The 25,603-nt window shown below is 46.0% G+C and overlaps 1 protein-coding gene across 1 annotated transcript in view; it reads right to left on the minus strand.

The window, feature by feature from the left end:
* Positions 1-8,927: 8,927 nt before the first annotated feature.
* prr36b (proline rich 36b) overlaps positions 8,928-25,603 on the minus strand; it is a 74,313-nt gene continuing 57,637 nt past the window's right edge. The window contains exons 5-13 of the mRNA XM_080723084.1: positions 19,949-20,172; positions 19,000-19,448; positions 17,199-17,615; positions 16,626-16,750; positions 14,666-14,927; positions 13,416-13,715; positions 12,566-12,829; positions 10,990-11,298; positions 8,928-10,125 (exon numbers count right to left, since the gene is read on the minus strand). Of these exons, the coding sequence (XP_080579210.1) occupies positions 9,442-10,125; positions 10,990-11,298; positions 12,566-12,829; positions 13,416-13,715; positions 14,666-14,927; positions 16,626-16,750; positions 17,199-17,615; positions 19,000-19,448; positions 19,949-20,172 (3,034 nt within the window). The 3' untranslated portion in view covers positions 8,928-9,441. The remainder of the gene's footprint in view (positions 10,126-10,989; positions 11,299-12,565; positions 12,830-13,415; positions 13,716-14,665; positions 14,928-16,625; positions 16,751-17,198; positions 17,616-18,999; positions 19,449-19,948; positions 20,173-25,603) is intronic.

Below are 25,603 nucleotides of genomic sequence, written 5' to 3' on the forward strand. Positions count from 1 at the left end.
GGCCCGACGACGGCGACAGCATGACTCCCGAGGGGCTCCTCCTCATCTGCTGCTGCTGCTGCTGCAGGTGCTTCTGCTGCAGGCGGTACTGCTGCTCCAGCTCCAGCTGCCACTGGAGGACCATCCTGCGCTGCTGCTGATGCTGGCTCTGATGCTGGTCCTGATGCTGCTGGTCCTGCCTCTGCTCCTGCAGGCGGAGCTGCAGCAGCTCCTGCCGCTGCCTCTCCAGCTGCTCGTGCACCCGCCGCTCCTCCTCCAGCCACCGAAGCTTCTGCCTCTCCTGCTCCTGCCGCTCCCGGGCCAACTCTCCTCCTCCCGCAAGGGAGACCCCTGGGGCTCCGGCAGCACGGGCCTCCCTTGCGGGAGAAGGAGGAGTCGGAAGAGGAGAGGGCGCGACCTCGGCGAACTGGGCGGCGACGGCGGGGTCGATGGGTCTCCGGTTGCCCGGGACCAGTGCCAGGTAGTGGCCGTTGGCTATGAGGGGGGCGGCGGGGGATGGCGAGCAGTTCCCGGGGTCTTCCCGAGAGCCCGTCTGATTCTTGGTGTCTCCGTCAGAGGCGTGTCCTGTCAGACAGTCAGGGTCACTTTTGGTGAGTGTCCGTTACGGGAGGCATGCATCCGACACGACGGGGAGAGGACAGCCACACGAGGTCCGGGGGGGAGGAGAAAGGTCATAACGGATCAACCGTTATGACACACAGGATCATAACTGGACTGAAAAAATTATAAAAAAGTAAATACAAAACAGGGGTGGTGAAATAAATTGGCATCCATGACACAGGAACTGTAGACTGTTGGGGAAACAGTGAATGGTGTGGTGGACAGCACAGAACACGACTTGCCGGGAGCCACATGCAGACTCTGACGCCGGCGTCTCTTGGCATTCAACAAGGGTCCAAAAGTTACCTGCAAGACTTTGGTCATGTGAGAACACAAAAAGGTGCTCATTTTTGCCATGCGAGAACACAACCGTGCTCCTTAAAGGACCCCTCGTTTATTACGATTACATCGGAACTCTGTTCCTTTCCTCTCCAGTGGGCTCCTTTTCCATTGATCCGTTACGCAACTCAAGCCGACTCTTACGGTCACGCTGACAAGGCCTTGGAGTACGATAGGTTGCTCTAATTCATGGCCAGACCAGTGTGGTGGCAGTAAGCCTGCCTTCATCGATACTGTGACTGTGATAGCCTTACAGTGCACCGCAACATAATAGCGTGCCGATTTACCCAATAACGCTGGCCAAATATCCTTACTCTCAAGAGGAGTGTCAGATAAATTAGGATGGTTTGCATGGATACAAGACTAATTTCTCCATTACATGTCCCAGTGGCCTGACACAGCCTTAATTGCTGCTAATCTAAATGTGATTTTCCTTGGTTTGATGCCAAATTTCACAAGAGTTCAATGAAATGTCGTCAACTAATGTTGTATACGGTTCTCATAATTATAACACAATAGGCCTACAGTAGTCAACAGGACAACATGGGGGTAATGCATTTAAATTAATTAGTCCATGGGCCATACGAGCTGTCACTCTCCGAAAGGTGGCAAAGATTACTATGCATTTTTGAAAAGCTCTATATCTGTAGATTATATATTTTGGTATGATAATCCTTTCTGAGACACAGCTAAATTGGTGTTATCAGCTCCTAAAGTCAGTGTCCCATTAACTTTACTATTAGGGGAGAAAAATGCAAAAAAATAATCTGCTTTAAGTAGCATATGAGAGGTTTAACTAAGTTTTTTTTTCATGATTCTGAATCCATTGCAAGCATGTGTTTTGCACGAAAAACATTCCTTGTGGTAAAAACGGCCCTCACAAACTGTGAAAAGTGATAGCTTTTCATCACTAAACCATAGTTTTGTGGGGCCGTTTTAGTCCAAGCCAAGGAATGTTTTTCGTGCAAAACACATGCTTGCAATGGACTTTCAAAAATGCATAGTAACATTTGCCTTTGCCACCTTGCAGTGTACACGCCTGTCACACACGGGCATGCATCATTCACACCTCGACAACGTGTAGTATCACAGCAGGGTGATTTAACAAAGAGATGAGCCTATGCATATCAATAGACCACCTGTTAACTCTTGTAATGTAGGTGTTAAGCGACATGTGCGTGACATCATTAAAACCGCGTCCCCCCCCAAACATTGAATCACCAACACTGGATGAGAGCGAGAGCCTCCATTCAGTTCACAACTGTTGAATGGAGATATTAACCTGACTCCACCAGATGGTGGCAGCATTGAGTTCACAAGGTAAGTTCACCATGCGAACTCAATACCGCCACCATCTGGCAGAGTCAGGTTATGGAGATATTGCATTACACCAAATACAGTACATCCTCCTTTAGGAGCACTCAAGTCAAGAGAAACATCTATGAAAGCTGTTCCCGCTCCACCGGCCAATTACAGTATATTCCTTCTCTAAAAGAAGTGCTCGTCAAAGCACCGAACTCTGGTATCTCACAGGGGATGTTGCAGGGTCAGTGCTGGATCCACAGCTCAGGGAGAGACATACATTATGCATGCTGCGTGTTCACTTAACACAGACTGCACGAATCACGTACATTTCAGTTACAAGTGGCTAAATTGACATTGAGGATTATACTGTGTGTGTGTGGAGAACAAGGTTACTGAGATACTTTAGTTTTTTTAATATAAAAAACAAAGTTCCAAACGTTGGTATCTCAGATGGGACGTGAATGAGGCCCAGAGGGTGACCACCAGGGTTTATTTATAGCAGGAAGAGAAAGGCCCTTAGAGACACATATTGAAGGAAGTGAAGTTTCTTGAACTTGTAACGACTTAAACCCTATATTATATACTTTGCTGACTGGGGTCCCCCAGGGGTCGTTATATTTCCCCTCTACTACACCACATTTCTCTGCACTGTGAGCTTATAGATAGCCTAACAGTACGGGCCAGTTTCATCAAATGTCTGCCCCAGAATAATAGGGATGCTGGGGTTCATGTGGTTCACGTTCAAGTCCTCATTCACATGGTTCTGAGAGGAGGGGAGGTTGTCCTGGAATGTCTTGTATGGATTAAAGGGTTCACCCCCCAAATATGTTTTTTCTATTGATTACTCACTCCATATAGACCATTTTTTTTGTTTGTGTCGCATTCCTAAACCAATAATTTGATGATAATAAAGACCCTAATGCAGTGATACTCAAACTCCGGCCCGCAGGCCACTTCTGGCCCACGGCGCAATATTGACTGGCCCACTAGCTTTATATCCTCAAAGCCACGCATCCAACAAGCTTTAAACTGAGCAGATTGGACCTTCCGTCCGTTCCGGCCAAAACATCTTGAAAGCGGCCATCGAAATCGCAGATTCTTGACGATTTTCCTCTTTTCTTTTTTTTACCAGTGGCTCTGCCTGACTAATTAGCATACCCAAAACAACATTGTAGGCCTAATGCAAACTTACTTTGATTACAAATTGTATTATTGACAGAATATAAATGGAATTACAAGCCATAAAATAAAGCACATTGCACTTGTCTTACGTTATGTGGAAATAAAGCAAATAAAAGAGAAATGTCATTTTATCAACTGGCCCGTGGCCCCTTGACATTTTTGTAATGTGGCCCACCGGTTCAGAAGTTTGAGTATCCCTGCCCTAATGTATCCAGTAGGACACACAAAGGAGACTCTGAAAATTCATCGCAAAAACTATTCATTTGGTGATGCCTCATTCATACAGGTTGACGCCGTTATACATGGTTGACAATATGACCTCGTTTAGAAAGTAAACGACGTCGCTTTATCGCCTCGTTGCGCTCACGACAGCTCACAACACTAAACATCAGTTTCAATTAAGGTGAATTAGACTATTGTGAATTCATCACATGACGAAAACGCTCCCAGTGAGTAAGGACCTTTCAGTCTGACCTAGGAGGTGTTGCGCACGTGCTGTTGCACGGTCAGTGCTTTATCCAAAAAGGTCAGAGAGAGACGTGTGCATGCTGCGTGTTCCATTTAACTCAGTGGTACACACATGCAACCACATTTGCATTTGCTCACTCAAAGAGTGGATTCATTAACACAGAGGACTTGTATACTGCGTATACGAGCAGTGTTCATTTTGACAGCAAATTTAGATTTAGTTTTAGTCATATTCTAGTCATCTGGAAAGCTTTAGTTTTAGTCGACTAAATATAAGGTTGATCGTCAGGCCTTGATGAGATCGTAATGGCCGATTTTACACTTTGCAATAGATCTACAAGCCCACAACGCGTCACGCTGGCTTTCAGAGTGCAACATGTGAGCGCAACCAAACATAAAATGACTTTGTTTAGTTCTACTGAATCTCTTCTCCACTAGTCCCTTAGTGTCGTTTTTCTTTGTTGACGAAATTGTCCTATATAGATTGTCTTAATCACTTTGTTTTTCTTTGTTTTTAGTCAGTGAAAAAAGGTAGTCGACAAAACATTTTTTGTCATAGTTTCTGGTCGACGGAATCAACACTGGCTATTGAGACACCACTTTGTTTTAATCAGACCAAATTTCCATTTTGTCTAAACGCCATTCCACCATGTTGTGTTCACTTGATGTCTGCGGACCGTTTCCATGGGGATGATGAGGACATACAAAGTGGGAGTAGCCCATTATGTCATGGGAACTTGGGAAGTGACAGACACACACACACACACACACACACACACACACACACACACACACACACACACACACACACACACACACACACACACACACACACACACACACACACACACACACACACACACACACACACACACACACACACACACACACACACACACACACACACACACACACACACACACACACACACACACACACACACACACACACACACACACACAACTGAGGACTCGTAAAGACAACACGACAAGAATTTCAGGCATGCTTTAGGGGCCGTGTCCGCCAAACCTGTTTTTTAGTTTTGTTTCATTTTGGCTGCCAGCACCTTCCTGCCATGCATTTCTATGGCAGATAGGACGCTCTGTAAAAGTATCAAGACAGCGATGTAGAAACTTAAAGTTGTACTATGTAACTTTTTTTATAAAACAAATCTTAAAATTCTCCTAACTATTAAAACACAAAAGTTTTAGAAGATCCGCGCCGTGAATTTCAGCCTGTAAAGCCTTCTCTATATATGTAAACTGAGATCCTTGCCGGGGACCGGATCTCGCGCCAAAATTGCGTCATCACACTACCGGCCAATCACAGCGAGGGTTATACAACTGCCGGCCAATCACATCGCATCTTGAAGTGGGGTCGCCATTTTGTTGTCGCCGGTTTGTACCATCCAGTCTCTAGGTAATTTCGCCTACCGGGCAGGGTGAAGGAGTGTATCTCTGGAATTACTGAACGCACAGGAACAAGGGACCCCTCCAAAGATAGATCTCAGCGAGGTGGAGGCAGACGCGGGGGTCTGAAGGTACGAAAAACGGCCGAAAGACGCGGACGCGACCGCGGTTCGCTATAGGGCTAATGACCACTAGGTGAGCAACTTACACAGTATGGCTTTAAGTTAACTCATTCATAGCCAAGCCTGAGTTTCCCGTGTTATTTCAGTACCCCCAGACTGCCATGGCCCGAGTTTCCCAGAGTTTTCCCGTAAAAAAAAAATGTATTAGGCATGATCGCAATCGCGAAATTGCATGTTTAGCCCCATAACAAACATCTTTCAAAATGGCAGCCATGTTTGTTTACATTTGAAGACTTTGAAGGCTTCTATCTCATGAATGCCTGAACGGATTTCCAAGCGGATGTTTTTGTTTGAAAGCTGTGAAAAAGTACTACACATATGGTGTGATCCGTGCACTAGAAATTTAGGAACGTGGCAGTGAGGAACTTGGGGGCCATTTTGAAAAGGCAATGAATGAGTTGTTTAAAAATCCGGAATTCCAAAATTACTTCATTTGTACAATAGATTAGGCCAGGGGTCTTCAAAGTTTTCAGGCCAAGGACCACTTAGTTGAGAGAGAGATGAAGCAGGGACCCCCACAACCTTTTCATAGATTCCATATGGTTTAATAATTTGACAGCACAATCATCAGTGTATTTTGGATTCATGTCAATTTGTGTTTTCATATATTGAACTACTTGAACCATCAATACTTAATACACTTCACCTTTCACTCTGTACTAAGTGCTTTTTCCCCGCTCTACACCAAACCGCTTTACCGAAAATAGCCGATCTACAAGCTCACAACGCCTCGCGCTGCGAGGAGTTGTGAGCTTATTTTTTCTCAGAATATATGGACACTAGGGTTCAAGTGGTTGATATAAAAAAGGAGAAGAAAATGTTTCTATCGCACAAAGTTTTGAAGGCCCCCCTGTAGTAACTGTTGAAGACCCCTGGATTAGGCAATTATGTAATAATTGTCACAGGCTAGCCTAGCTCAGCGCAGGTGTGGCGCTCTCTGGGCGACAACGTCGCGAAGCCACTCAAAAAAAGAAAAAAAAACATGTTCTGCGTACGGACACGGCCCCCATGACAGTTGAGTTCAGGCGGGGAAAGAAGAAACAGGAACGGAATGCCTTGCAATGATGTTTTAATGGAATTTTTGAACAAATAATAATATTAAAAAAAGAATAAACCCCTAGTTAGTGAGAAGAACCATTCATTTATCATCAAACATCTCTAGTGTAAAGCTGGTCCAAAACCTCCATCAGGTAGTACACATTTCTTCGTCTTTTCTTTTTTTTCCTTTTCAGTTAGTCAAACATGCACGATACTTGGTCCAGAAAGACGCGCCCTCCCCCTATGCTGTGGCAAGGGTTAACTCTAAAACTGTGACAGATGCAGGGTGTGTGTGTAATGTATGTGTGTGTGGGGGGGGGTGGGGGTATTTTCTTCACACGGTCTGGTCTTGTTAGTCGTTTTTTTGCCAAAAGCACGAATGAGCAACTAGCCGAGGTGTTTAACTGTTGAACCACTGTAAAAGAAAAGCCTTGAAAAACACACTAGCCGGAAGTCGTACTTTAGTTGCGAGCTGACGTCGCACGCGGCAAACTGAAGCCCACAACGTGTTGCCAACTTGCTAAGCGCTGTGAGCTCGCAGCTTGGCTTAACACATTTCGTGCCAGCTACTGTATTTATGAATTAATCCTCTAACTTCTGCCAGCGTTTAATTTCATTGTTTTTACGGTGTTTTCCAACAGCGATCACGCGCGCCCACGTGGTTGCGTGTGCTCACTGCTCCTCCGTGGAGCACACTGAGGCTGTCCTCTGTCTAAGCGACTCAAAACATTTTCCACCCTGTTGTTGTAGCGCCGCCCAGGCACCACTACACAGTGTGGGCAAGGGAGCAAGTGGCGCTGTGGAGAGCCAGAACCAGATGGAGGCTAGTTTTTTTCTGCAGAAGAAGAATTTAACCGGATGGAGGAGTCCGTTTTGTTTGCGGGTTATTTCTGTATGCACTCATCTCATAGGCAACCGAGCCGTCTTTTAAATAAATCTCCGTCTATGGCACAAAAGTGCCTACCTTTGAAACAATTTAGTTTATGACACGAAATGTGTTAATTGCGGTGTGCACGCGATACAGTACGTGCACGGAACTCAAGTATAAATCAGGCGATACTGTACATGAATGTGTGGGGGGAGGGGTATATGTATGTATATGTCGATGATGAACTACACCTCATCTAAAACCACTTTGAAGAACACGCCTAAGACGGCACAGAGCTTACGCTAAAGCGAACAGACCCCCCACCCACCTCCCCTCCCCATAACCTACTTCAGAAAAAAATTAAAACATGGGTGAGAGAAAGGGGGAAGCCGTGTTAAATATCTAGCCTTTATTATTTTAATACACATTAAGCTATGAACGCTTAAACAAGAAGAACACTAACTGTAAGAAAAAAATACAAAGAAAAACAAAGCTGGACTACAGTAATGTCTAGTACTGGTTGTGTATGTGTGTGTGTGTGTGTGTGTGTGTGTGTGTGTGTGTGTGTGTGTGTGTGTGTGTGTGTGTGTGTGTGTGCGCGTGTGCGTGTGTGTTTACTGTATGCGTTCACTGGGTAGGGAGGAACAGGTTTCAACCAAAACAAACTTAACAACGAACAGGCAAATACAAAAAAAAGACAAATAAACAAAACTAACTGACAGTTGTTCGGTAAAAACAGTAGGATAAATACAGGCAGGTAGTCCGTTTCGTTCCATCCATGTTGTTTCCTTTTTTTTGTTTCTTTTTTCCTCCTCTCTCTCTCTTTCACTTTTAAAAGTTCAGTCACATCGGACCAATCAAAGTCAGTCAAACCAACACCCCCAGTCGGGGGGGAGGGGTAGTCGGAGGAATGGGGTGACAAATAAGCAGTGTTACGTAAAAAGAACATTCTAATAGAAAATGGTAGTTAGCTATTGTACATAAAAGGAAGTTTAAGACCCCGACTTGGACTCGAAGTCGCGCAGACCGGCGCCGCGTGCCTTAACAACCCATTTAGGCCTAGAATTATTGACTGCTTTAACTGTTGAAAAATAGCAGATACAAGCTTGTATTTTTAGAGCGAACGTTTGTAACTCAAATTTAGCTTCTGGGTGGTCCTTGGAACTATAATATTTTGAGATATGAATATTTTTTTACAGGGGTCCTTCACATGAAAAGGTTTGAGAACCACTGACATAGTAGTCTCTCAAGAACAGACTAACTGAGCTGTTAACTGTTAAGTGAAAAGGATCTTTTCTTTGACGATGGCTGGCCAGATTGCTGACATTATAGAAACATAGGTTTTTTTTTTTTAAACGAAAAAAAAAACATAGGATTCAAAAGACACTTATAGAATCGGGGAAAAAATTCTAATTTTCACGATTTAAAAAAAATAGCAGATCTACAAGCTCGCCGCGCGCCACTCGGTGCCGCGCTGTGAGCTTGTATATCTGCTATTTTTCACTGGTTAAAGCATTCAATAATCCTAGGCCTAAATGGGTTTAAACAGCCGATCCGATAGCTCATAATGTGTCGCGGCGAAGCGCTTTCCGAGCTTGTAGATCCGCTACCTTTAGGCGTGCGGCGCCATCGTCTCGCGACGTGGAGAATAAATCGGGGCAATAACAAGCCGAACACTCAGAACCATGACCATAGTAATAATAGTATGAAAGAGGGAGGCTTCATTTGAAAATCGCTACAGTCTTTTTTTTTCTCTTCTCTTTCTTCCATTCGTCATCCTTGTTCCATTTTTTTCCTCCCCTCCTCTCTAAAATCCTCGCCTACGTTCTCGCCCATCCCCCACTTTTTTCCTTTCCTTTTTTTTTCTTTTGTTTAATTTATTTTCTTTCGTCTTCTTTTTATCTAACCCCAACCGGAGAGAAAACGAACGACGACAAGTAACGAGGGGGGAGGAGTTTCTGGGAGGGTAAAAAGGTGCATTCCGGGTTGGTTGGTGGGTGGGTGGGTGGGGTTGTCGTGGGAGGAGCAGGGGGTGGAGGGTGGAGCTCATTTATACGTTACCTGCCAGAAAGCTATCAGTCTTATCGCATATGGCAGAGTAGTAGGGCGGCTGGCCGTCGCGCTCCTCCCCGGCGGCGGGGTGCTCCAGCGGGGCTCCGAAGTGGCCGCTGCCGGGCTCCAGGGGGTCCACGTCCTCCAGGTCACCCCCCAGCATGTAGTGGCGGTCGTCGTCGAGGCGGCCGGCGGCGGCAGACGCCTTGAGGCGGGCGGGGTCCTCCTCGTTGGCCTCCTCGTTCTCCAGGGAGAAGATGCCGGGGCTCTTGGCGCTCTCGGCGGTGTTGGAGTTGGACGTGGTGCAGTCGAAGCCGTACGACGCCACCGAGTTGGCCGACTGCGGCGTCAGTGCGCCACCACCGTTGCCGCCGTCTGCCGCGGCCTCCTCGTCTTCGTCCAGGGCGGGAAGGCCGTGGGACGGCGGCGGGCTGTCGAAGCCGCTGGCCGCTCGCTGGTGGTCATCGAAGTCGTCCACCATGGGAGCGTCGGGGTCGTTGATCTGCATCTCGCCCTCCTCGTCGCTGGCCTCGTCGCCCGAGGTGGAGGCCGAGGAGGGGGCGGAGGCCGGCGCCGTCGGGGGTCCCCCGGCGCCCGGGACCTCGTCGGCAGGGAGCGTCTCGGCTTCCTCCTCCTCGCAGTCGCCTTTCTCCAGGTGGATGCCCAGGTCCTGGTCCATGTCCTGCACGGGAGAGAGAGAGAGAGAGGGGTTCACAAATATACAACACTTATCCAGACTGAATGTTTCACTCCGTTGGAATGCGACCCGTTGTGAGCTTGTAGAGCAGCGATAAAGGTTCATTCCCACCGGACGCGATAAAGATAAAGATATGTCGACGTTCACATCAATTATGATGGCTTTATCGTTGTGGTGTGGACGCTGCCATCCACTTCAATTGAAAACTATTGTTTTTATCGTTAACGTTATCGCGCCCAGTGGGAAAGGGCCTTTAGAGATATCGTGGAAAAAGTGGAAAAAGATGGTCCAAGTACAAAGCCAACTCAGGTCTGGTTTACTCGATTTCGAGTTTTTGTTACATATTGGTATGGAATATTGATATTTCACACAAGTCAGACAATTCCTTTACGGCAGTGGTTTTTCAACACTTTTCATATCAAGGTCCATTATTTATTGGGCATTTGAGCCACGGACCACCTTTTGATGAGACGTAGCCTCTCAGACCCAAAACGTTGAATATTTTGTTATCGTTGGACAGGATTTTGTCCACAATTCCATGCTGTATTGAGGTTGGTACCATAGAGAGACAACAGGCAAACGCTGATCAAAAAATAACAATTCTTCGACATTCTCTAATTGTGTAGACAAGAATTTAATTCTTGAGACTGTAGAATCAAACCAAATGTACCCGTAAGGGTCCATTTGGTTTGATTTTACGCTCTCAAGAGTTAAATTAAGACTAAGAGCGTAAACAGCTAGAGCGTCAACAGCTAAATCATTTCCATTATTTCGCTGGGGACCACCGGGGAACCCCCTCAAGGACCACTGGTGGTCCCCGGACCACTGGTTTGAAAACCACCGCTTTACCTGATGGAGAGGGGCGGCGGGCACGGGCGTCTGCTGCTTGTCGGAGCGCGACTCCACGCCCGAGCTGCTGTCGTAGTCGCGCAGCTCGTCGGGCGTGGACGTCTCGCTGCTGCTGTGGGCGGCCAGCGCCGCGCCGCTCAGCGTGCTGGACTGGGACATGGCCATGGGCGGGGCAGAGGGAGGAGCCGCAGCGGCCGCCTCCTCCTCTGGCTCCTCCTCCTCCTCCTCCTCAGCGCTATCCATGTCCTTGTGGTCGGATTGGCGACCCACATGGGACTCCTGCTCGGGCTCGCCGCTGTCCATCCAAGCCTGGGCCGAGGGACAGGGTTATTAGTTAACTCAGAAAGAACCAAGTAGCACGCACATCTTGTAAAAGATTCTCCGGGTGCTGAGCAAAAAAATACGTACGGGAAAGGAGGAGAGGCTCGCAACACCATCATGGGCTCCCAGGTAAGTTTATTAGTTAACTTAAACATAACTCGTCACTAGAATTAAAGTTTTTGTCAACTGAAATAAAAAAAAATCATTAACTGAAATGGTTTTTAATAAAAAAATCGAACCTCTGTTCGAAGTGGAGCTGTGTGTGTTTGTGTGTGTGTGTGTGTGTGTGTGTGTGTGTGTGTGTGTGTGTGTGTGTGTGTGCGTGTGTGTGTAGCACCTCTCTGGTCACCCAGGATCATGTGTACCGATTTTTGTGACATTTGAAGAAAATATGTAGGAAAAGGTGCAAAAAGTGTGTTTTGGAGAAAATTCAAGATGGCGGAAAATCTATCCTGGCGCAAAAGGGCGTGGCCTATATGGGGAGATGCGTCTTGACCCAAGGAATCCAGGGAAATTTTAATTTTCCGATCTACGGTTCAAGAGTTACGGGGCAAAACGCAAAGTGGGCCGTTATAGCGCCACCATGAGGCCGAGTGATGTAATTATTTTTGGATTCATTCTTAAAATCATTATGAATCTCCTCTCCGAGGTTTGAAACTGTAGCTCCTATAGTTTACGAGAGAAAAATACTTGAATGTGAGTTTTTGCAATTCCCATTATAAGTCAATGGGGAAAATTAATTCACTAATAAATTAATATCAATTAAACTATAGAACCTTTCTCTTAGCAAGTTACTAGCAGACGATTCCCGAGTAAGCCGGTCGATTTGACATATGGCGCGAGTGTGTGGTGCAAAAACTGTGGGAGGAGAAGCGTGCCAAACTTTGAGGCTACATACAGACAGACAGACAGACAGACAGACAGACACGGACACACACACGGCCACGTATAGGGAGCTTGTGTTCCACACAGCTCCAAAAAAAGAATCAAATCGTAGAGTAAATGTGATAAGTTTTAGTCAATATTTCACTCACACATGGCTAATTATTTTGGGTGGATATGAAATCTTCCAATATATATAGAGTATATATATTTTTAGCTGTTTACGGTTTTAAGCTCAACAAGTGAGCTTGTGAACCTACTATTTCCTATTTTTCTGATCTTGTTGATTGTCAACCAACTACCCCATATTATTCAAGGAAAAACGTACCAAAACTAAACCTTAAATAATATACGTTTTCATATTGATAATAACCTGGGCAGGAGACCGGGCGGGCTTCACGGAGTCGGACGCGCCGTGGTCGGATGACGCTTTGCTTCCGGAGGAGGCCCAGGGGTCCGAGGAGAAGGGGCCTACCTGACCCCAGGCGGCAGCGCCCGGCACCCCGCCGAACATGGCGGGCAGCGGGGCCGGGCGGTTCAGGTTGTCCAGGTGGAGGTCGTCCTCTTCCTCCACGTTACCGCAGCTCTCCGTCACCCCGCCCTCGCTGGGCATCTCCTCGTCTTCATCCTCCTCATCCTCCACAATCACAAAACACAGTCCTCTTTAAGGTCACGTCACAGCTTTACGGGTGTTAAGAGAATTTGTGAAATTATTTTGTACAAGCTCAATCGTTCCTAGTTTAGTTTTCAGGAAACAACTAAGTTGGATATACGGTGCAAAAAGTAGCAGGTATGAGATTAGACATAGGGTGAACAAGTAAATCAAACAATCACTGACTAGTGACTGCGGAAATTTCACACTGACTTCAGAAGGTTGACATTTCTCTATTGGTTTTGAGTGGCCTTGTGTAATATTATTTGATTTTCATGAGCTGTATGCCATAATAATAATAATAATGATTAATGAACAAAGTAGCAGGTATGTACATTATATGATAGTATAATATAGTCCCCATTCCGAACACCAGGTTAGCATTTACCAGCGTTGGCAGGTTAGCATTTCACCAGCGTTAGTTTTACTGAGGTTAGTGTTAGGGTTAAGGTTAGGTTTAGGTGGTTGGAATAGCGATGTTTCGGAGTGCCAATGTGTAACCAACATGAGGTTAGATATATACGGTGAACGCAGCAGCAGGTATGTATATGATAGCCAGCAGGTACGGTACCTCATGTTGCTGGGCGGCCTTGGCGTGGCTCCGGTGGTCCTCGGCCCGCTCCGAGCCCACGTCCATGTCGTCCACCCTCTCCTCTTCCTCCTCGTCCTCGTCTTCCTCCTCGTTGGCCAGGGTCTCCACGTTGGGAGAGCTCATGAAGTTGCCGTCGCCCTCGGAGCCTCGCAGGCTGGAGTCCACCAGGGCATCGGAGCTCTGCGTGCCCTCCAGCAGGGCGGTGTACTGGGTGCTGCTCACCTCCGACACCCCCGGCAGGCGGCTGCTGGTACTGCTGCTCACGTCCTCCGAGTAGGCCTGTGACCAGAGACGAATGTTAGAGAGGCAGGGGCTGACATTTCTAAAAGTGTAAAAATGTGTGGGAACACACATTTTTACCAATTAATTTCCAAAACGTTTCCAGAATATTTAACCCAATTACCAGGACTATATAACAATAATTCAGCTCAATAACAGGTCGCTTACTCCTATGCACAATGCCCAAAGACAGGTAGTGTATGCCAGTGGTTCTCAACCTTTTCAGGCTGATGTACATGCTCACAACGCCTCGCAACGCGAGGCGTTGTGAGCATGTAGATCGGCTATTTTCACAATTTCTGCCTCTAATATTTGACAATTTGGCCCATGTTTAATTTGTCATTTCAGAGGTATTGACAAAATCAATAACCAAAGACAATGCATAGCTATTTTTTCCAGGACCTTCCAGGACCCTTGATAAAATCCCCAAAAAATCGAAGGGCCTTTTGGTGAAAATCGCAAAAATAGCAGACCCCCAAGCTCGAGCTGAGCTTGGAGGTTGATTTCTACACAGAGAGGGCGATTCTTTCAACATAAGATGCTGCATTCAAGTTCAGGATCAGGAGAGATCGGACAAGGCAATTCTCTTGAATGCTGCCTTCAGGTATGGCATGGAAAGGCGGCATTTGCATTTCTTTCACCATAGTGAAAACAGCATTTATGGTCTGGAAAGGGCACTTTTTACAGACAGATAAAAGGGCAGGGGCTCAAGCTTGTGAGCTTGTACATCCACCATTTTCTCGGATTCTCCGACTTTCCTAAGTGAAGCTTTCCGAACTCTAATTCGGGGTAATGCTTTTCAGAAGTTGCGATTTAGAGAGAGAGTATGGAGAGGCCCTTAAAACTATGACAAAAATATTCGACAGCTACCCTTTTTCACAGACGAAAAACAAAAACAAAAACGAAACAAAAACTATGCTATAGTTGTCAGAATCAACACCGGTGCCTACCTCCGAGTCTGCGGCAGCGGACATAGGGTCGTCTGCGTTCCAGCCCGCCAGCCCGCCGAAGTAGGACGTGGTATTGGTAGTGGTGGCGTAGTCGGCAGTGGCGCTGGCGGTGCCGAACAACATGGCTGCCGGCTGGTGTCCCAGTCTCCTCTGTTCACTGTCCTCCTCCTCGTCCTGGTCGTCGTCCTCGTTGATCTCCTCCTCCGCCTTCTCCACGGCCTCCTCCTTCTCCTCCTCGCGCCGCGGAGAGACCACGGGGGGCCTGGAGGTAAAGGGACCATTAAGGGTTATTCAGGGTTCCCACACATCTTTACCAATTCATTTCCAAAACTTTTCCAGAATATTTAACCCGATTTCCAGAACTATATAACAATAATTCAGCTCAATAACGAGTCGCTTACTCCTATGTGCAATGCCCAAAGACAGGCAGTGTATGCCAGTGGTTCTCAACCTTTTCAGGCCGTGACCCCCGAAATAATCATATTTTAACTGGGGACCCCGGCACCCTGACGAGCACTAAGAGTAGAGGAATTTTGTATAACACGGTTTTATTGTGAAAATAGCCGATCTACGCGTGAGCATGTAGATCTGCTATTTTCACAATTTCTGCCTCTAATATTTGACAATTTGGCCAATGTTTAATTTGTCATTTCAGAGTTATTAACAAAATCAATAACCAAAGACCCTTGATCAATTCCAAAACTTTTCCAGTACTGGAAAAATATTTTTCTAATTTCAAAATATTTCCAGGAATTTCATGACCGTGAGAACCCTGGCTATTATACTGTATAGGGCACAAGCGGTGGTGGCCGCTTTGTGGTTCCTCTCAACAAACCAAAAAAAGCCCATTAATTTTTTTTCCCCCATAGGGTGTTTCTCAAACCTTTAAATTCGAAGGTCTCCCTCAATTTTGACAGTGTACAAATGGAACCAAATGGACCTTCCAGGATCCTTGATCAATTCCAAACCCTTTTCCAGTACTGGAATAGGGGGAAATCTATGGGAAAAATGAATGGGCTTTTTTTCAGAGGAACAACAAAATGGCAGCCACTGCTATGCCCTCTAGCAGGGGTGGGCAACTTTGATGATAGCGAGGGCCACTATATTTCCACCTTCTCTCCAGAGGGCCACATTGCATATTGCTACGTCCTACTTTGTCATATCTCATACAAAAGAAGCACAAATAGCAGATCTGCAAGCTCAAAACGCATCGCAGCTTGTAGATCGACTATTTTTGCTTCTTTTGAATTGGAATCCTGAATTATTTTTTGTTATTTTTTTAATTGGAATCCTGAAATTTAACATTTTGATTTAATTTCAAACACATTTAGTTATATAGTCATGTTAACATCATGAACCTAAATACAAATACATTGGACATAAAAAAAAAACAAAAAAAAAACACATTTTAATACTACTATACTAGTCATTAGGCTACTAATATAGACTGACGGAATTAAATGTTCATGTTGGAATTGTAACAGCTGAAATGAATAATATATCAGTATTCCGGTATTAACCTGCGGGCCGCATTAAGTAAAGGTGGGGGCCGCATGTGGCCCCCGGGCCGCCAGTTGCCCATGTAAGCCCTATAGTGAGATAAATATCACAGTTTCACCATTATTAACGAGTACATTTATTCCACAACACTACGGGTGTAGAAAATCACATGAGCTTTGGTGAATTAGAGCCTTTGTTACATTTCCTCCACAACATGTCTGTTGGCTTTTTTCCTGGTTGGTCGCCTTTCAAAACACAAAATAATACGGTAGCCAAATGATACATCCAAAATAGCAACATCTCTTTGGAAGTAAATAAAAAGCGACACCCGACAAGTCGGTTTTCATTTCTTTTGGACCCGAGTAGAGACGTTTTTTGGTTGGCGTTTGGTTTCGTTTTCCCACAATTACACTGAGCCTCTATTATAAGTTAATAAAAGGTACAAAGCTGGTTAACCTACTTGAAGGAGAAGTCGTCCAGAGGGGAGGCTCCTCCCAGCAGGGCAGACGCAGCAGGAGGCGCGAAGGACGCAGGCATGAGGAGGTTCTCCTTCTCCTCCTCCATCTGCTCCTCCTCCTCGTAGGCCTGTGGGGAGAGACGGTAGTTGAACATTAAATTGTCACAAAAAATCATGTTTTAACATTTTCTTTTTTTTAAGCAGGCCATGCTTTTCATTCTCTGCCCACTTAAAAAAAGAACTGATAGCGGAAATAGCAGATCTCCTAGCTCATAATGCGTCGCAACTCGCAAGCTTGTAGATCGGCCATTTCCACTATCAACGTTCTTTTTTAAGTAAAAAGTTGTCAAACGTGTCAGCCATTTCTTTGCATATTTAGGTTATGCGTCATATCTACCATGTGCATCTTCAAAGCACTGCAAGCCAAACAAATGTAATTATCTACAACAAAAACACATTCAAATCGTCAATCGCAATTATTTGAATGACAACTAATCGTCACGTAAAACGCCATAATCGTGATAAGCCCTAGCGATCGCCGCCACAACCCTGAGAAGCCTCCATCCTTATCCTCACCTCATCCTCGTCCTCCTTCGGCTGGAAGGTCATGGTGACCTGGCCGTGAGGGCTCTGTGGGGCCATGAGGAGGGGGGGAGACTGTGGGGGCTGCTGGCCAAAGGCCCAGGGGTCAGGCTGCATGGCGTCCATGGCGTTCTGCGGCTCCTCCCTGACCGGTGACCGGGCCTCCGGCGGGGAGCAGGGAGGGGACATGACCGTGGTGCCCAGGGAAGGGCCCGAGGTGGCAGCAGGCAGCTCCCCCAGGCTGAGGAGGTCCATCTGGGCACAGAGTGGCTCCTGCTGCTGCACGCTGGGTACGACGTCCTCTCGCTGTGGTTCCTCCTCTCGCTGTGGTTCCTCCTCTCGCTGTGGTTCCTCCTCCCTCTGTGGTTCCTCCTCCCGCTGCGGTTCCGGAGCGGCCACTGGTGCCTCGGCCTGGGTTGGAGGCATAGACTGTAAAAAAAATATGGACGATACGAAGCCATTGGTTTCTATGCTGCAAAAATGACGCTTTTTGTGTCCCTCGTATGGGTGTCGCCATCATTGTTTTAATGGTAACCAGGAATCACAAGGAATGCTATTGGCTGCCAACGGTCACGCGGAACCGCAGGGATACATGGGAAAAAAGGTGTTGAGCCTCCCGAAATAAAGCACAAGAAGAAGAACACAGCAGGCTAGTATCAGTTTAGTTGGCTACTCCCCCCCGCAAATGTATCATCAATTTTAACATAAATGGGACCATATTTGCACAAAACGCATATCATGGTGATTGAAAGGGAGTTTTTCACTAGCGACAGGAACCATAAAGTATTTATGACAACGTTTATTAAGGTTAGAAAATCAAAGGGGAAAACGAATGGGGTCCAATGTAGACACATTCTTTTTGGTACCTCGCGGGGGGAAAACAGCGCAACTAGCGGCCAAACATAGGAAGTTTTAGTTCCGCATTGGATTCGTTTTAAATCGGCGGAACTATGCCCCTGGTTGGAGGACAGAGTTGATATTTTTACATTTTCCAATTTTTACTTTTCCGAGATGTAGTGGATACTTTCCACTACATCTCGGAACCAAATATTGTACTTTACACTACAACAATTTGAAAACTTTAGTTACTAGTTACTTTGCAGATATAAGTGATTATATTATAAAACGTACATTAATCCACTTTAGCCCTATTTCATACCTAGGCTGTGTGACAATAGACAATCTACAAGCTTGTAGATCTGCTATTTTCAAACATTTTGTACTTTTACTTTTGGTTGCGACCGTTAGGTCGCAGTTACTATCAAAACCTCCACCGGCTGTCTGTCTCTCTGTCACACGTCACACTTTTGCCCTACTCATATCTCCGCCACCGTTGCCCCGATCCATGCCAAACTTTGCGCACACACTCCCCTCATTTCTCACATGGCCCTCTTCTAGCGCCACCATGAGGCAGAGTCTTGCAGAACACATTTTTGAACACTGCTCCTACAGATTTGGCCCTAAAATCACACAAAGCGGTACACAGCATCTCTAAAGTCATGTCTTCAACATGGATCTGTCCCATTTCCCATATTCCCTCCTGATTGGCTACCATTGCCTTCTAAAGTTTGTGTATGCGACCTGACGGTTGCTTATCTCCCGATTAGGGAGTCTTTCTGCTACTTTAAAATGTTGATACAAATATGTTTGTACTTTTACTCAAGTACATTTTGAATTCCAGACGTTTACTTGTAATTCCTACATTCCTACACTGCAGTATATTGATAGTTTTACTTCAAAAAAGGTCCAAAATGTTGAGTACTTTTTTCCCACCACTGACTGCACCAGGCCTTACCTGGGCGACAGAGACCAGTTCCTCCTCCTGTTCTGCCGGCCTGGCGATAACGGCTGCCGCGGTGGCTACGGCCGCGGCGGCGGCTACAGCGGCGGCCACCGCCTCCTTGTCCTCCACCTTGGCGGCCCGTTTGGTGACGGGGGTGGGGGTGCTGGAGCCCACCGCCTTCTTGGGGCTGGTGGCCTTGGCGGCGCCGGGAGTCTTGGCGCCGGGCGTCTTGGCGGAGGGGGTGGAAGAGGACTTGCCCTCTGGTGCTTTGGGGCGGGAGGGCGTTCTGTTGGCGGTCGCTGCTGCTGCCGCCGCTGGCTTTTTGGCAGCAGACTCTGGTCGGGCCGTCGATTTATTGGGAGTCTCTGGTTTCGGGGTCTTGGTTGTTGCCGACGCGGGCCGGGTGAGGGGAGCCGCCGCGGGCTTCTTGGCTGCTGCCGAGGTGGTGGGTTTGGTGGCATCTAGAGAGAGAGAGAGAGAGAGGATGAACGGAACATCGTTACTGTATCTTATGGCAGTGGTTAATCATCATTACACGGCTTGGTTGAATGCTTGATTCTGATTGATCATTGTTTTCCAAAGCGACTTGAATGCGTTGCGCTCGGTGAATGCCTTATGGAAAATATAATAATAATAATAAGCAAGGAAATACTTTGTTTTGTTGTTACTTTTGGGTCAATGTAGTCATTTATTTATTAATATGTTAAGTAGCCATGTAATAAGCAGAATAATATACCCTGCGCCGGTCGTTGTTTATAAATAACACCCTTCAGGACGATCAAACACCTCAGCGGGGAATATTATCCCTCACTTAAAGGTCGACTTCACCACTTTTCAACCTATCTTCATATAATTGGTCCTCCCGTGCCAGCCCGTAGGAGCACGTGCAGAAACAAACACCCTCCCCCTTGACATGAAAGCGTTTGATAACCACACTGCTCTTCCTGAAGGTTTCAGATACCTTTCTTGACTGGCGCCGCAGTGGTCTTGGACGCCTGCGCCCCCAGAGTCTTGCCAGCAGAGGGGGCAGTGGAGGAGGTCTTGGCCGGGCCAGACTTGGTGGTGGGGGTGGTTGTTTTCGGGGCGGTTTTGGACAAGGGCGCGGCTGAGCTCTTGGGCGCGCTGGCGCTAGCCGGGCGGGCCGACGCCGAGGCGGGGCGAGGGGCCGACGTGCCGGTCGTGGGCCTGAGGAGGAGAGGCAGGGGGGGAGGATTAATCATGAGCCATGACAGACATTTGGAGAGCAGGAGGATAAACACATGAAAAGGAGTTGTTCATCCCCAAACATGTTATTACTCCTATGGACACTTTGTGTTTGCTTAAGCCAATAATTTGAGGAGACTCAAATGATTGTCTTAGGAATGCAACAAAAACTAAAAAATATCCATGAGTTCAAGTTTCCATGGGGTGAGTAATCGATAGACCGACCATTTTAAAGTAGTCGACTTTAATAAAATAACAGATTTCCAAAGATAGACGATCATAAAGCTCCCAGCTCGCCGCAATTTTCGCCGCAACGTTTCGAGCTTGAACATTGGCTATTTTCAATATTCTTGTGAACCAAAATAAGAATAAAACAGGGCTTAAATCTTTAACAGGACTAATGAATTCAGCTGATTGTAAGAAAATAGAATGGTTGCAGCCCTATCCCATTGCATAACGGAGAATAGAGCTTCAAGCTGACAGCATGTCACAATGGAGCATGAATTAGGCACCACGACATGTTCCCTAAATATGGGGAGATGCACCATTATGATGAAATGGAAGTGTGTGTGTGTGTGTGTGTGTGTGTGTGTGTGTGTGTGTGTGTGTGTGTGTGTGTGTGTGTGTGTGTGTGTTCGTGTGGTGCCAAGTTCACAGTCAGGGGCGAACGGCAGGTCTCACCCTGGCTGGACATTCTTGCAGCTGGGTGTAATGTGGGGGAAATGAAATATTGACTTTTAAGAGCTTGACGCGGCACCTTGTGAGCTTGACACCGGCACGCAACTACTGTAAATCTGAGTTTAAGATCATTCATTAAATATGACTAAAACACACTTAATGCGGCCGCAGGTTAATTTCTGAATACCCATATGAAATCGATTTAAAATAAAATAAAATATATATTCCAATTTAAAAATAGAAAATTATTCAGAATTTTAATTAAAAAAATAGTTGATCTACAAGCTCAAAACGTGTTCGGCACGTTTTGAGCTTGTAGATCGGCTATTTTAATACTTTTGTGTAACATAGAATGACGAAGTAGAGCATTAATTATGGAAACAAACAGTCAAATGTTGGCGCGGCAGGTGCTTCTCAACAACGAGAGGCAGAGACTATAGAGAGAGATGCCCTCCCACAGTTCAGTGACTACTAGTCACTGGAAGAGCACGAGAAGCACTCCACACACACACACACACACACTCTCCATAGGAAGTAAACACTCCACACACCCATACACTCTGGAGGAAGTAAACACAAGTCCAGCCAGGGAACAGCAGGACGGGAGCAGGAAGAGACGGTGGTGTGTTGCTGGGTTGGTCGTTTATTTGGTTTCCTAAACTCCCATGGAGAGAGAGAGGACCCTTCCACAGTGGTGTAAAGTAACTAAGTACAAGTACTGAAGAGTACAATTTTGAGGTGTTTTCTTTTACTGGAGGTATTTGTACTTTACTGGACTATTTCCAGTTGTCTGTACGTTTACTCCAATACATCCCAGAGACAAATACTGTACTATTACTCCACTACAATTATTTGAATACTACTTTAGTTACTAGTTACTTTGTAGACATAACATACATTGCCCGCTTGGCTTCAGCCCTATATACATTTTACAATAGAGCAATGATACTCAAGTTTGTTGACTCAAGTAAACGAAAATGTAGTATGTTTTCCACCACTGAATCTAACCTCCCATCCAGCTGGCCCTGACTAGTCTAACCTAACGTGGACATTCTATGCGGCCCGGCAGATCTCACCGTGTCCTCCGGTGTCTCGAAATGACGCGGAGGGGGACATGACTCCTGCTGCTGTCCGCTTTGAGTAAATTAATTTTTTATAATTATAATGGATAAGCCTTAACAAACCAGTTCACATGAACAATCCTGATGTAAAATCGGAACAGCTACATTTATTTATATACAATTAAAATGTCATGAACCAGCACAGTTACGGGGGGGCTAGCCCAGCTTTATTTTTCTTCCGATCGCCAAAATAAGCTTGGGTTTCCGAGGCTAGGCCCTGACAGACGGCCATGTGATCACTTCCCCTGCCCTAATACTTGTTGTACAGTGTTGATACTTTACTTCAGTAAAACATGCGAGAACTTTCTCCACTACTGCCTCACTACACTAGCTGCCTGCCTCCCAACCCACTGCTAAATAAAGACTCTGTTAGCGGCCCTGGCATAACGGGAACAAGCAGCAATGGAGGGACACGCACACAGCGGGAGGGAGAGAGGGAGGGAGGAAGATTTCTGGGAGCACGTTAATCTTTAATTCTGAAAAAAAGGAGAACCGAAATAACTCCTTCCAAATCCCCCCGGTTGAAACCGCGGCCGCCGCCGGGCCCCCCCGTTAAAAGCACATCCATTGTGCAAGAGAGCGAGATGGGTGGTTCGACATCCTGGGACGAAGCAGCGAGTTCTGTGAGCACACACAGACACACACACACAGACACACACACCCCTCTCTGTAATGGAACAGTGAGGAAGCTCGCTGATGAGTCTAACGCCCATACATGGCTAGTAGTACAGTCGGTCCAAAGCGAACCGCCAACGGGTCGTGAACTTTAAGTGTACACATACTGTAATATATTTATGAATTTATATATATCTTTTTATGATTTTTGGGGGTCTTTTGCCCTCTTTGATGGATGACAGTAGACTGACAGGAAACAGGGAGAGAGAGAAGCACAAAGGTCGTTGGGATCGCGAGTCGAAGCCGCAAGCGGCTTTTCATTGATTGTAATAAATAAACTAAAAACAACATTAAAAAAGTATATTTTAAAATACATTCATTGAAGCCTAATCTGTATTAAAGTATAGATTGCTTAAACATATTGTTTTTAATTTAATAATTATAATCAATGGAAAGCTGTCCTGTGAAAAGAATTACAATGTCACTTACGCCCTTTTCGCTCCAAGCCCTCGATATAATGTGTGGGCATGAAAGGCACAGACAGGCAGACGGATACAACAGGTACAGTATTGCACAACTGGACATCAATGGTGACTATTCTGCCCAACGGGCACCTATTCTCTCCAACATTACTTCTGAGACTCCTCAGGGACATTCAATCCCTCATATACTGTGCACACCCCCGGGCACAGGACTAGTATATTACTATTTTCTTTTGACCCGCTTTTTTCCAACGCTTTTTCCATGCTCTCGATCTCTCCCCCATCATTTTCCTGAAAGCTACAAATGATTGCACCAAAAAGGGGATTTCAGCCCCGTCTACACAACAGCACCATAGGGTTTAAATGGTGCTGAATTTACAGCTCAACAAAAGCTAATTTGTCCTAGTGTATGACACTATCACGATACATTTAAATCTCTGCAATAGGATTAATGTTAGCGTTTGTTTTTAAATCACGATAATAACGATTATCATCCCTAGTTCCCGCTAGGATTGCCGAGTCATGTCAGTGGCGTTGACTGTCACACAGCGTTATTATATTCAAGTCTTGTGAAAAAAAAAGAAAAAGAAAACACACACACAATGAAGCCTTAAAAAAACAACAAACACCACCATTAATCCAAGTGTCAGGCCTATTTGGAGCGCGTCCCCGCTGATGCGGCAAGTCGCTGATCTTCTTGTACCAAAAAAACAAAGGTGCCCTCTCATTACTGTGTCACAGAGAGAGAGAGAGAGAGAGAGAGAGAGAGGAAGAGAGAGCGAGAGGAAGAGAGGGAGGGCGAGGGATTTAAACACCACTTGGCGGAACGATGGAGTCTTAGACAAGGACAAGCTTTTCATCCATCCAGCGCTGCGCTGACACCACCCCGGGAACAACAGGGCACAACAAGCCATTGTTTTCCATCCTAACGCGGCCAACTTAATGGACACTGGATCTCTTTCTCTTACTGGAAAAAAAGGCTGCTCTAACTTGCGCTAATGAACCCTACTTAGCTCGAGCTATTGATCGTTCCTCGGTTTAATCTGATTAGCGTTAGCTAGCATGACGGGACGGGAGGCCAGATTTAGGCCAGCAGTTGCATCAGAATGAGATCCTCTAACGGTGAGCTCAGGTGAAGAGGAGGGCGCTTCCGGGCTAAGCTAATTACGAGTGGAGTTGCCAGACCACAATGAGTGCCCAGTCAAAACACCAGCCAGGTGCCATCGGTTTAGCCATGTGTTTATTTTCCCTGACATCGCGGCTTCATTTCAGTGTGGCACCGATAAATTCGGCCCAACATGGGCGTGTCTGCTGATACTCGTCTTAGTTCAGTGGTTCTCAACCTGTGGGGGGGTCCCCAAATTATTTTGGAGGTCTCGGATGATTAGCTTAATGTGAAACAGTTTCCTCACTCAACAGACCAACATACAGTATAAGTGTATAAGTGACACCCGAGGTTGCAGTCGGATGCACAGCGAGCCTTTAAACGGTGCTACTTGTGTTCGCGTCGTCTCCCTCAAAACGGTCGGCGGTTCTCAAAAGTGGAGTCCGGGGACCCCCAGGGGTGCAGTTTATCCAGTGTCCCTGGAATGAAACCTTTTCAGATAGGTGTCTGTGGAAAAACGTATAACAATTTGGGGGTCCTCAACTTTAAAAAGTTTGAGGACCACTGCAATGGGTGGCCCGTATGGCCTCGACTTAAATTGGGGCTAAAGTTAAAACCCATTTAGACCTGGAACACATTATTATGCGTTACTTTAACCATTATTTTATACTTGAACTATTAAAAATAGCAGATATACAAGCTCACAGCGCAGCACTCAGGCTTGTAAAGCGAAACATAATTCCAGATCTTAAAGAGGCGGTGCCATATTTTTGTACTTTTTCTGGTTTTCATGTGTCTAGGAGGTTGACAGTATTTCATTAGACCCCCTGGTGTGGTTGTTATGAGCAATTATGTATTCCTTTTGCATTTTGGATTTCATTCTCGAGGCTGCCACCTTGTGGTTCAAAAGTACCGATCCAAAAACACAGATAGTGACATCATATAATCAACCCCTCCCATTTTACCATTCACCCAACACTGTGGGTGTGGCTAACTTCAGCTGGGTCACCACCCACCATGACAACCAGGCATACTTAATGAACTGGTGGGTGTGGCCTCATAAAAGCCCAATTTTAACTCTTTCTGTACACATTTTTGGAAAAAATCTTCCTCCTAGTATAATCATAATACCTGATAATCATGTTTTAGAGGGGGGAAAATCATGGCACTTCATCTTTAAAGGGTTACAAGATAAGAGGATTCTGCCAGACAGCAACGATATGCTGACATCAGCAAACGTACTAGGAAGGAGCACTGCTCATGCAGAATGGACCATTTACCAATCATGTTTATGGGATTGTAAATAGTAAATGAATTCATGTGTTCGTCACTTCCAACGCTGCAGCTGGTATAAGGGTGGGGTTTGGTTTTAAATAATGACTTAATGTGCTGCTGGTAATAATAATAATACA

This window comes from Nannobrachium achirus, assembly GCF_963921795.1.
Source record: "Nannobrachium achirus genome assembly, chromosome: 4".
In the NCBI taxonomy this organism is placed as follows: domain Eukaryota; kingdom Metazoa; phylum Chordata; class Actinopteri; order Myctophiformes; family Myctophidae; genus Nannobrachium; species Nannobrachium achirus.